The sequence below is a fragment of the Aricia agestis genome, chromosome 12 (assembly GCF_905147365.1).
Source record: "Aricia agestis chromosome 12, ilAriAges1.1, whole genome shotgun sequence".
NCBI lineage: Eukaryota > Metazoa > Arthropoda > Insecta > Lepidoptera > Lycaenidae > Aricia > Aricia agestis.
In genome coordinates, this window is record NC_056417.1 from 4,431,701 (window position 1) to 4,445,519 (window position 13,819).

Consider the following 13,819-nt stretch of genomic DNA (forward strand, 5'->3'; position numbering starts at 1 on the left):
AGTGACTAGCTCAGTGATAATATTATATTCTATCCCTTTCTAGTGTACCATACATACCTATACGTGGGAGAGCCATGCTTCGGCACGAATGAGCCGGCTCGACCGGAGAAATACCACGTTCTCACAGAAAACCGGCGTGAAACAGCGCTTGCGCTGGGTTTCGCCGAGTGAGTGAGCTTACCGGAGGCCCAATTCCCTTCCCTATCCTCTCCTATTCCCTTCCCTTCCCATCCCTACCCTCCCCTATTACCCTATTCCCTCTTAAAAGGCCGGCAACGCACCTGCAGCTCTTCAGATGCTGCGAGTGTCCATGCGCGACGGAAGTTGCTTTCCATCATTTCATAAAAAAAAACATCTAATAGCCATATTTTATATATAATTTAGGACATAATTTTTTGTTTTGAATGTGTGGACAATGGGTGAGGGTTGTAGTGTGTGTGAGTGGGCGGGGCGAACATAATCGCGAACGGTTCTAACCGGTATTTTGAGCAGGAGCAGTTTCATTTTGCTCTTTGAACAAAACCAGGAATAATTTCGGTCCGTTCAGAGCGGAATCGGAAATGAAAACGCTCTTTTGGAAATGTATGGCGTTCCGCGTTTCTGACGAACAAGATCGCGAAGATTAACCATAACCAGGTTTCCGAGCCCTGCTGTCAAACACCTGTTGCTTACTCGTCGCATAGGTAATAAGTAGGTACGTAGGTAATCTCTTCTTACCTAAATCACAGTGTAATAATTTATTAGTTTTATTACACTGTGCCTAAATCTTGTGAATCAGTTGATTCGAGTCTGTAGTTCAACCGTAATTAATCAGATTGTTAAAATAAAAGGCCTTATACGCTGTAAAATAATAATTTATTAATCAAACAAACTGTACCTACCTATTACATATTTTCAGTTTCAGTTTCATTCACGGTAAGTTACAACTTAAAACAGCCATGGTACAGTAATTAAGCATTTAAATATTATTTTCATTAAGGACGTCCTTACCTCTAACTCTCACAATAAAATAAGAACAAAATAAATAAGTAGGTACCTAAGTCACTAATATGACTCTTTATAGGTACCTGCTTATTTATTATGTTGAGTACCACCTACTTAGGTACCCAAAATGCAAGTTACTTACAACTTTTAAACTCAACATAGACCGTATTTCCATACCTATGTTAACCTAAGTATATACTTAATTATTAGTTAAGTAGGTACCTACGATAAAAGGTAAGCAAAGAATAATTATTTAAGGACGGATATTTTATTCTTAATAATATAAGGTAGGCTATTATTTACCTATTTAATAGGTTCTTTCATTACAATATAGAACCCACTAGAGGTAAAAAAGCACAATGTTTTAAAGTAAATACGAAACACATTTTTATATCTTAGCCTATAATTTTTTGAAGCACTAAGTAGCTATTTCTAATAACATGTAGCTTACATTGATACCTAAATAAAAAAATAAATAATTAGTTAAAATCACTTCATTTAATATTGCAAGTTCAATTGCACTTTACGACACATGCAATAATTATCATAATAATATTTAGATTTTTTGTAGCAGGATGGTTGTGTAGGGTGTACCTATTTTTAACCGACTTCCAAAAATTAGGTTATATGTTCGTCTTAGTTTTTTACTTATTACTTTAGAGGTAAGTATAATATTATCTTCACAACGAAGTACCAAATTCAGCTAACTTAATATTATTCATATATTTTGTTAAAGGCCTATTTCAAAATCATAATTTATAGCCAATATCTTACAGAAAACATAGGAAGTTTTGTCACTAATCATTTTCTACAGAGAGACAGAAACAAAACTTCCAGATTACAGTTATAGCCAATATCTTACAGAAAACATAGGAAGTTTTGTCACTAATCATTTTCTACAGAGAGACAGAAACAAAACTTCCAGATTACAGATAGGCCTAACGGCTAAGTGTTATTAAAAGTGTTAATGTGCTAACGCACATTCTAAGGAGTTCCAAAAAAGGAGGAGATTCTATATTCTATAATGTTCGGATTTCGGCTATATATTATATTAAAAACAATTTTGTAACATGTCCATTATCCAAAATTTAATATAAAATAAGTACTTACTTACCTAATATATTTTTTAAGTTTCATTGACTAAGTCTCAAAATTCAACTTCCAAAAATATGTCCCATTCAAAACATTTTCGTCTGTTTGTACGTATCTTATTAAAAATAAAATAAATTAATATAAAGATTAATAAATAATTTTAATGAAAACCTATCTAGGTACATATTAGTTAAGTTAATAATAATATTATAAGAACCTATATCTTACGTCTCCGCTTTAAAGAGTATCAGATAATGACTTACTTATAGTTATAATAAAAATTATTATTATGAATGACTCATTCAAATAAACTCCTGTAAAATTGCAAGTCTAGGCATATAAAAGAGAGCTTGGGCCTTCTCACATATTCTGAGAATATTCAGCACACGCTTCAAATTATACTTTAGTTCTAATCGCTAGAACTAACCTAATTTTGCCTTTCCAGTCTTAACAATCTGTCTTCATTCTAGTAAAAATAGCTTGTATAGTACCTAAACATGAGTATTATCTCTATAAAAAAGGTAATTTTATGTACTACGTAGTACGTTTTCATCACCTAACTTTTATTTTATATTGTGACAAAATTATCTTACCCAAATGCAATTGATTTTAGTACACTAAAACATCAAATATGGATATTTGTCTCTCCTAAAATCTTGTATGCTATTGGGTAAGATGTTACATTTTGTAACTATTATCCTACCGACTCGATACGAGCCACGCATAAGACACAAGAGAACTTAAGGATAGAAGTTTTGTAGAGCATCCGAGTATATAGAGTTGTAGGTATCCCTCAAAACGTAAACGCTGTCCCCAGGTTTGCCGTTGAAGACGTAGGGTCCTTTGAGGTTGGTTATCTTGGAGTTGCTCGGAGCCGGCTTGGGTTTGGGCTTGTAGCCGTTGTAGCTCGGACGCGAAGGCATCATGGGCTGACCTCCACCATAGTACGGATCCACTGGGGGGGACGGTGGGAAACCAGCCCCGCTCCACTGGTACACTCCAGTCGGTTTTCCATTCGAGACGAAGTCAAGAGGCAAGTTTATGAAGGGGTCCTGCGCTGGGTTTGGCATCATTGGAGGCATGGGAGGTCCTAGACTCGGTGGCTGCGACACATACCCTAATCCAGGAACGAACATATACGGGGTAGGGGGAAGTCGTATGTAGAAGATGGGGGAGTTATCATATTGCAAAGAATTCAGTCTATCATTGGAGTAGGCATCTTGGTTCCCATTCTTGTGCTTGTTCTGCTGGCGGCGTTTGGACGGAATCGTTCTGGAGAGATCTTCTCCATCAAAATTGTCGTCGTTGACTGAGAAGGTGATATCGTCGTCGTCATCTTCAGCGTAGTCCAGGCTGGAAGACAGGAAAGGAGGGAAGTATCCAAATAAGTTGAGCGCTTTGTTACGTCTGCTGTTGCGCTTCGGTGCTTCTGTGGTCGTCGTCTTGTACTTCTCTTCTAGTTTACTCTCTCTGTTGGTGTCTTCTATGGCTGCAGCACGAGATCTTCTGCTTGGAGCCGCCTGCGCATCGTAGACTAGGGCGAGGACGATCACGATCACCAGAAGTTTGGAACTCATCTTGGATAATCTGAAATAGAAAGAAAAACTAAATTAGCATCAGAATATTTTAAGAATACCTACTTGCGCTTTGGAATAAAAAATGTCGGAAATGGACATCACTTTGATTATGGCTTCAGCAAACTTACATTTTATAAAGATTTATCATCATATTAAATGATACGGACATTAAAAATAATAATTAATCTCCACTTTACAGTTTACATGAAGGGATGCTATTGGCATAACTTTAAATACGCAAAAAAATATATGGACGTGATATTTGGCAAATTTTATAATATTTCTATAAAAAGTTTTGAGACTTCAACCGCGGAACCCTAAATAATACAGTTTGTTTCATATAAGGCATAAAAGCATGTTGATTATTAAAATTTATTTGCTTATAAATTTTTAGCACCCTACGACAGCAGCTGCATGCGAACTGAGGTTGTGTACTTTTTGCGAAATGACCGGTTTGTACAACCGTCTCTCATGTTAAACATTGTCACATCACATCAGCCATAAAAGTAGACGAATCGATAATTTTTTAGAGATCCTTACACATTTATAGTTAAAACTCTTAAAGTTTAAGGCTAAAGTGCTAAAATCGATTGTAGTTTTTTTTTGGTTTTCTACAGATTTTCCATCATGATACCTTTTTAATATTTGAAAGTTATAGGTAATTATAAGGGCTTTGCACAAAATTTTCTTAAAATGTTTATTTCTTTACGAAACCATTTGACTAGAATATTATTATTTTTAACAAAAAATTAAAACTGACTTCCAAGGTAAAAACAATAATAATATGAACTAAAACGTATTAAATAACTCTTACTCTATAATAGTGCCTTTTTCAGAATTCGTCTAAATCTCAACTATTTCTGTACATACTACAGTCTTCATTATTTGAGGTCGGTACCAGCTAATTTTATCGTGAGTTTAGTCAATGTCAGAATATCTGAAGCTTTTGGGAATGGTACCGACTTCAAAGTATGTACAGAAATAGTTGAGATTTAGACGAATTCTAGAAAAGGCACTATTATTGAGTAAGAGTTATTAAATACGTTTTAGTTCATATTATTATTGTTTTTACCTTGGAAGTCGGTTTAATTTTTTGTTAAAAATAATAATTTCACTCTTTTTAGTTATCTACAAGATAAGGCTTTATGCGTAAATAACCACTACGAACGACGTAAGCGAAATTGTGGTAAATGCTTGCAGTTATCTAAGCGATGCTGCAATTTAAAAACTTTTATCTTTAAAGGTTCAGGAGTTCTGTTCAGTGCCTTTGGACCAAGAGACACCTTCGTATGAACTTTCTCTTATTCGTAACATATGTTTAAGTTACTAGAAACAACATTTTAACTACTATGAGTCTTTTGATAAATTTCAAGGATTTCCCTCGATTGCTCATAGATCCCATCATCAGCTCACCACTTTCGTAATTATTATACAAAATCAATATACAACAACACAAGAATTTTGAAAATAGGTCCACACACAGCGAAATAATCATCAAAAAAATCTGCTTCGATGCAAAATATCACGAAAAGCATCAATAATTGGGTCATAATGTGATGGATGACCCATGGCATAATTATGATTTTGATGATAATGATAAAATAAATTGATGTGTTGGCTTATGCTTTCAGTTGTTTAAACAACGCCGAAATCCCCGAACCTGTATCTATAAGGATTCAAAAGTTCTGTTGGGTACCTTCGGATCCAGGGAATAACTTGGTGCGAAATCTTACTTTTTGGTAGCATTTACCTCGAATGCTTCAGAAAAAATTGAAATCACTATATGTTTCCATACAAATTTAAGGAGTCCTCTCGATTCCTGCAGGATCCCATCATCAGATCACCACTTTTGTGAACATGGTACCAAATTCGAGTTAAACCCTATACAACACAAAAAGAATTTTGAAAATCGGATCACAAACGGCTGAGTTATCGTTGAACATACAAAAAAAAAAAAAGATACATACAGCCGAACGTATAACCTCCTCCTTTTTGGAAGTCGGTAAAAAACAAAGCTCAATGTTTTCCAATCGTTTTATAGCAATGGAACATGATAATGCGGATGATTTACAATTTGCCGATAATGTTCTTATATTGACTACAACATTGAATATTTATGATTAAATTACCACTTATTTCTCACTACATTACTGTTAAAATTGTCACATTAGCTATCATAAAGGGTTTTTAGCATAAGAATTGCAGAATAATAACAACTTATAGTGCAGTTATCTTAAATTATTATAATACTTGTTCTAGATGGTATCATAAACTTTAGATAGAGAACATTAAAATACAGTAAAAAAAAACGTTTCTGTACTAAAAGAACATGCTTTTTACTATCGCTTGATTTTTTTTAGTAAGTGCCATTTTTGTAATAAAACACGGCATTTTACTGTAGTAAATGGTCATACACGTGTGAAAAATGACTAGACATTAATATCTCTGTGTTCAGAACGATATCAGAAAAAAAAACAAAATTGGCGGGAGTGTGAAATTGACAGATGAATACACTGCGAGAATTTAATTGGACTGAACAAAGGTGCTAAGCTATAATTGTACTTGTAATTTTATTATTTTTTATTATATTATGAACGTCCTTGATACGATCAAAACCTTGATATATCGCAGTTTATTTATATTAAAGTTCGTTCTGATAAGCCCTCAAGGATCAGCTCAGATCAGCTTAATCGGAGAGCCAAGATGGCTTCACACAAAGTCCATGTCAAATTAGTAATTATAACGGTTTCATAATGTAGTATTATACGGAGTACTTTGCTTTAAATAAAAGCACCATAATTAAGTCAATTCTAGGTCTAGGAGAAGAAATTTTCAAGTTTTTTAGATTGCTTACCAACAGCGAATGTAATTGTTTTGACTGACAACTTATTACGTTATCAGTAATTCCTAATTTATCTTTAGTATTTAAAAGGTCTGTATATTTTGGTTAAATTGCAAAAAGTTTAATCTGACAACTCTGCCATGTCTTTACATTTCGTCAATCTGTGACCAATATAAGCCGGCCCCTAGACGAACAATATTTTATTGTCAATATCACGTATTGCGTAATATTATTGAGAGTCTAGGGTGGATATTAAACATCACGTGCCTTCAATCTAATTGTCAAATAAACTGTTCAATATATGAAATTGAAGCGTAATATTGACAATAAAATTGCTCGTCTAGGGGCCGCCTAAAGTCGGTTTTTAGTTTTTACCACGTTTTCACCAATGTTTTTACTCTGTTCTTTTGGATAATTTACTCTCGCATTTGCTCAATTAATAGGGCTACATTTTTACCCCCTGCAGCTATTTCATTATTAAACGTCGAGGATTTTAAAGATTTATATACAATAGTAAACGTTTAAAGGTTTTTACAACCATTATAATGTTCTTGGGTATGCATGAATATTGGATTTTTACATCTACATCGCGTCGTAAAAAAAGCGTCTTTAAAGCCTCGTTTCCACTAAGCAACAATTCACGCGCAACATGCTGGACAACAAGTTGCCCAACATGTTGAAAGTCAGCGCGGGACTTTTGATGAACAACGTTGTCTGTCTACGCATCTACTTTACGTCAGTCGTCGCCAACATGTCGCCAGAGGAACTTGTGTTGATTTTAGTGGCAGTGGTTATAATTTTTTTATAGTATCTGTGAGCAGTATCCCATAGACGTTCATAGTTTTGGTACAGTTCGCTTAATTTGAGCACTTGTTCGTTAGACCACACTACGGACATTGTTGCGCGCGTCTCCACTTGACGATAATTGATGCAATTCTCTTTAAACAAACAACAAGCCGCGCGTCATGTTGCGCGTCAGCTGGCAACATCGCGCGCTGTTGTGCAGCGTTGCCGTACATGTTGAGCGTCACGTGTCGCGCGCTAAATGTTGCCTAGTGGAGAAGCGGCTTCATAGGATAAAAGATGATTCCCGCAACTCCTTTGCGCCAAAATTCGTTTATCGCGGAGAAACCGTGCATTTTTTAGATAAAAAGTATCCTTTGTCCTTTTCCAGGACTCAAAGTATCTCGATACTGAATTTCAGTAAAATTTGTTGTGTGGTTTTGGGCATAAAGAGGTAGACAGAAAGACATACACACTTTCACATTTATAATATTAGTAGGTATGTATATCGCTGCAGACAAGTAAAAGGAATCCAGTGCGTCTAGCATGCGTCACACGAGATGTCTCACTCTCGAGTGTAGTTAAAAACTACTCTTCTCATAATGTAAAAATCTCGATAAAACTCGATAAAAATGTGTTGTCATGTAGGGTAATTTTGACGACAGATCTGCACGAGAAAAAATGTATGTCTTGCTAGGGTCAATAGTTTCTCTGCTGCAACGTATTCGCAACTCTCGCCTCTCGGAACAGCATCCTAAAAATGATTTCTTGCCGACCAGATTGCCCCATTTAGAGGCATTGGGTGGAGGTAGCACTGGGCCTAAAATAAACATTATATTGTATCTACTCTTAAATACTAACAATACTAACATAGGTTAAGTCATTGATTGTTACTAACACATTTACTAATAATTTTATGGGTTTAAAGCCTGAAATAAACATATTTTTTATTTTTTTATTTAATAGAAATGAATAGAAAAACCATCGAGAAAACATATTGTACTACAACATTTTCTCGTTGGCGTATGCTTGGCGCACTGATGAAAAATTTATCAAAGTGTACTTCAAACAAGTCGGTAATTATTTAATAGTGTACTTATCACCCGCGGAATCTGGTATATCATACCAGAGAGGAGTATACGGTATAATTGAAGTAATAATAATTATTGTAAATAATTGTATTAATTACACTTAACAATGTTTACCGTACCCGCCCTTGATATATCATGGGAAAATAGAAAAAACCGGCCAAGTGCGAGTTGGACTCGCCCATGAAGGGTTCCGCAGCAGCAATAAGGTTTATTTCTATGAAATCAAAAGGTTTTTTTCATTTATTTTTACATTTCAGTTGATTTAATGAAAGTTAAATTAAGGTTTACCATTTATGACATATAAAAAAACTACTTGCTAGATCTCGTTCAAACCAATTTTCGTTGGTAGTTTTTATAGTAATGTACATCATTTATTTTTTTAGAATTATCATGCCCCTACTTTAGAAGTTAGAGGGGGGGGAGGGGGGGTGACACACATTTTACCACTTTGGAAGAGTCTCACTCGCAAACTATTCAGGTTAGAAAAAAATGATGTTAGAAACCTCAAAATGATTTTTAAAGACCTATCCCTATGGATCTATCTATATACCCCACACGCATAGGTTAGATGAAAAAATATTTTTTTTGTTTCAGTTGTACCTGTGGGGACCCCTAAAATTTTTAAGAATTTTTCCATTTTTGTATCAAAATCTTAATGCGGTTCACAGACTACATCTACTTACCAAGTTTCAATAGTGTAGCTCTTATAGTTTCAGAGAAAAGTGGCTGTGACATACGGACGGACAGACAGACAGACAGACAGACATGGCGAATCTATAAGGGTTCCGTTTTTTGCCATTTGGCTACGGAACCCTAAAAAGATGTTGCCTTTAAGTTACAGCTAGTGGTATTGTATACGATGTTAGCGCAAGTCAGCGCTGTTAGCGCTTAACTCATTTACAAACAGGGAACTATAGTTACTATACATATTGTTCGCAGTGGTAATCTGCACGTTAATAAAATCTCTACTGCTAGCCACACCACAATATATCTAATAATAAATAGTTACTTCGTAAGCCATACATAGCATGAGAGTGCGTAAATTCGCGAAGACAGATGACGTCGCCGTGGATAGCCTAAGAAGAGATGGTGCGACGAGCAGCATGCATATTGTATACCAAACAGAGCCAGTAAAATGGTAGACCTTGAGAAAGCCTAGCAGTGAAACAGTACAAAAAACTACCCATGTGGCCATGTCCTTTCTCAGCGGGGCTAAAATGGTCACATTTAGCAATTCCTCTCAATAAATTCAGCAAATGAATTGTCAAAACTGTCAAACTGACAAATGTCAAATCAGTACAAAAATATAGAAATGAATTGCAAGCAGAGTTGCATTTTGCGATTTTAGAAAAATGAATCATATTATGATTTATATCATGATTCTTCAAAGCGACCATTTTAGCCCCGCTGGTCTTAAAATACTAATATCTATAACAGGGCGTAATAATGTACCCCTAGCCATTACATTGAGCCTTCTTCCTGGACAAAAAGGCAGGCCTCGTCCTTACTGCAGTAATAAATAAGTCAATATCTTTCCCTTTTATATCGACCACCTTATTTTAACATAAAGCTATAACTTTATGATGCCATAAATGAAACATTCAACAATGTAAAAATCGAGCTGGTGCCCTAACAAAGTATGTGGCTATACCATAAAGTTAATATACCTAGCTTCCACTAGATTTATTTGATTATACGTGATTATTAGATTATACGTGGGAGAGCCATGCTTCGGCACGAATGGGTCGGCTCGACCGGAGAAATACCACGTTCTCACAGAAAACCGGCGTGAAACAGCGCTAGCGCTGTGTTTCGCCGAGTGAGTGAGTTTACCGAAGGCCCAATCCCCTACCCTATTCCCTTCCCTACCCTCCCCAATTCCCTTCCCATCCCTATCCTCCCCTATTACCCTATTCCCTCTTAAAAGGCCGGCAATGCACCTGCTCTTCTGATGCTGCGAGTGTTCATGGGCGACGGAAGTTGCTTTCCGACCCGTTTGCTCGTTTGCCCCCTTATTTAAAAAAAAAAAAGATATATTAACTTTATGGGCTATACAGGCTGTTTCAAAAGTGGTGTAATAAGCAAAAACTTTTGTTCTACAAGTTTTGGAAATTCGCAAAAAAAATTGTTGAACAAAAGTAATTGTTCATAATGACCGCCTATTTCACCCCCTTTTGGCTTACTATACTACTTTTGAAATGTCCTGTATGTCTTTTTAATAAGTCTAGAATTTTTGTAGGCATTGCAGATATCTTGGGCTTCATTTACATCGATAACACAAGTGTAATAAACCATTAGTCTGACATATAGTAGTGCGAAATGGGCTAAAGCGCGATTTCATTATCAAGAGCAGGGTTCCGTAGTTTGTTAAATAAATATTCCACAATCAACATTCAATAGCTATGTCCACACTGTGCCTTTTTCTGTTCGTCAAGGGCATGCGTTGCATATTATGTCGTGTTAGTTATTGAAATAAAATTAGATCGATTATTATTGGAACATAATATTATTAAAAATCTTATTTTTTTGATATCATCAGAATCAGTGGACTGATTGTTTATTTGTTGCATGAATGCTTCGTGTCTTTTCGAATATAATATTTGATTTAAATTTCAGTTAACGTTCACTTGGAGTGAATTAGAAAAATGAACACGATACGAACGAAAGTAATCTGTCAGATTTAACAATACATGACATAATATTGTTATAAATAACAAATTACTAACTCTTGCTCAACATAATATACTAAACCCACTCCATTGTAAAACGTGTAATGCTTCTTGTTGAACTCTATAAAAGCTTATTCGTTAAAAAAAGGAAATTAATTGAAATGATTTATGAGTGTAAAGTATACAGAAAACACGATAAATGGTTTCTGAATATTTATGAGCTTGCACGAGATATTTCATTACTCAATTATTACAGCTTAAAAACAGCCTACTAATTTATATCTTACTCAGTGAGAACTGCTTATTTTTTTCACAGTATATGATAACCCATATTTTCCAACGTAAGAACAGGCTCTGTCACCTCGTTAAATGGTTACAATGTGATCAACCCATGCAGAAATTAATATAAAAATATATATTTTAAAATATATAATAATATAATTATCTAGTATGACAAATGGTCATGAAAAAAAGTTTGTCTTTATTACGTAGATGCAATAACAAAAGTCTTGTCATTAATAATTATTATAGTTCAAGTTAACCCAAAGCTTTAAATTCCCATCGCTAAAACATAAATGTGAAGCTATAAGCGACGCTCAGGGCCTGTTTCACCACTTCCTGATAAGTGCCGGATAGACTATCCACCACTTAACAGATAGAGGGCATGTTTCACCACGTCCTGATAAAGTGCCGTATAGGCTATCCACAATTTATTTGACAGATGCTCCATGTAACATATTCTGTCTGTCAAGGTAAGTTGTAGATAGCCTGTCCGGCACTTATTAGGAAGTGGTGAAACAGGCCCAGAGTATGGAGAATCTGTCAAATAAGTTGTGGATAGCCTACCCGGCAATTTATCAGGAAGTGGTGAAACAGGCCCTAAGTCATAATATTATGTATACTGTCAATGAAGCACGGATTCTGAGGTTCCGTGACAGGAGTTTGTCTACTTTTTATGCCGCGGCCGTACATGCGTCTATCGTACGAAGTTTCGTGCTATGAATGTTATCAGTCCAATGATAACATTAGACGATACACGCAAATCGTCCAATGGTCTCGTTAAGCTCACGAAGCACTACGCAGGTGCGGCCCGGGCATTACCGTTGTTAGTCTACTTCATGACATTAGCTAAATGCTATTGCACATTTTTTTGTAAGCATTAAATAGGCCGTAGGCGAAACAATAATAATAATAATATCTATGAATATGGTATCAGTCTGGTCCCGTCCTAAGTACCTGAAGGACTTGTATTACAGGTACCAGACAACGGAAATTTATTTAATACTTTTATATTATACATATATTTAAGATTTTTATTACATCATACACATAATATTTAATACACATCCAGACCCGGGAACATTGAAAACTTTTTGTTCCGTCGGCGGGATTCGAACCCGCGATCCCCGGCTTGAGCAGCCACACACTCAACCAATTGAGCCACAGAGGTCGTCAGCAGCGGTCACAACTTGGATAAGCAAAGAATAGATGTTTTCTTATTGAAAACTACAAATATCTGCTTAATACGCATACGAAAAACTTTGTATCCCTTTTGACGAAAAATGCGGAAACGTAGATGAATGAAATTTTGGACAGTTATAGTTTATATGCTGAAGGAGCGCATCGAGCTAATATTATTTTGAAATTATGCTTTTATCACACATTTTTTTAAACAAATAAAACATTACACACACTACAATACGAACACTCAATATGATGACAGATTTTTGAGTGACAAGCCTATACATACGAATTATACTCTTTTATTTATGGTTGGAGTCTGTTGACAACAAGTTGACAAATTGAAAAGTGATTATAGTTTTTTTATTGAATCTTAGATACTAATTAGACAATGCTTACACGGCCAGTCTGAGATCAGCCGAGTCCCAGAGGCGAGAGTTGAAAAAAAATATTATGATAAGGTCATTATTTTTTTTACTAATTAAACGTAGTAGTTCTAATGTGTTTGAAACTAAGGTCGAATTTCGACCATTGGGCGATCTCTGGTAGCTTTAAAATCGGCGGCACTTATTGACGTATTAAAGTATTGAGCAACAAGATTATAGGTTTACAATTTACGCGACGCCACACCTAACAGTTACTCAAATTAAGTAACGTTATTTTTAACTGCGTGCTTAACTAGCTTATTAACCACGGTTTTTTCACTAACCACGCCCTTTGAAAGGCTGTATTTAAAAGTCATTTATAACGTGTATGAATTAGATTTCTATTAATTTGTGTGATGCCGAAAAATTGGTTGTTGTTGTATGGTCAAGCGGAGATACTTAACTTACTAAGTTCGAGTATTCGTGGTGTGTTGCTATCACACACACACACATTTAGCCCGGGCGCGCACTAGCGGCCAGGTCGCGGCGGCCATCGAAAGTATGGTGTGGCCGCTGGTCGCGTTGCGGCCAGGTGCGCGTCGTCTATGGCGGTTTCATACTAAGGTATATAATATCTTGATGGCCGCAGCGGCCTGGCCGCCGCGACTTGGCCGCTAGTGCGCACCCGGGCGAGTACCTACTTCTTTGTGAACTTGAATCCATACAAATATTATAAATGCGAAAGCGTGTCTGTCCGTCTGTCTGACACCTCTTCACGCATAAGCAGCTGGCAGTGGGAAGCTACTGTCAAAAATGTTCGGCACAAGAAGACGAGATTCCTCCACTTACCGCGAAGAATATAAGGCTCCATGAAATTGAGCTTTACTTTTTCTCGAAGTTCAGGTAGACCTTCAGAACTAGAAACCTCCTAAAGTAACCGCGACCTTAACACCAT

General features: G+C 35.9%; 1 protein-coding gene across 2 annotated transcripts in view; it reads right to left on the minus strand.

Moving 5' to 3' along the window:
* Positions 1-2,582: 2,582 nt before the first annotated feature.
* Positions 2,583-13,819, minus strand: part of LOC121732380 — a 32,556-nt gene continuing 21,319 nt past the window's right edge. The window contains exons 1-2 of one of the 2 annotated variants that reach the window (XM_042122246.1): positions 13,751-13,758; positions 2,583-3,663 (exon numbers count right to left, since the gene is read on the minus strand). In XM_042122246.1, coding sequence (XP_041978180.1) covers positions 2,817-3,653 — 837 coding nt within the window. In that variant the 5' untranslated portion in view covers positions 3,654-3,663; positions 13,751-13,758 and the 3' untranslated portion in view covers positions 2,583-2,816. Of the gene's footprint in view, positions 3,664-13,750; positions 13,759-13,819 lie in introns of those variants that run through there. The other variant, XM_042122245.1, reaches the window with a different exon arrangement.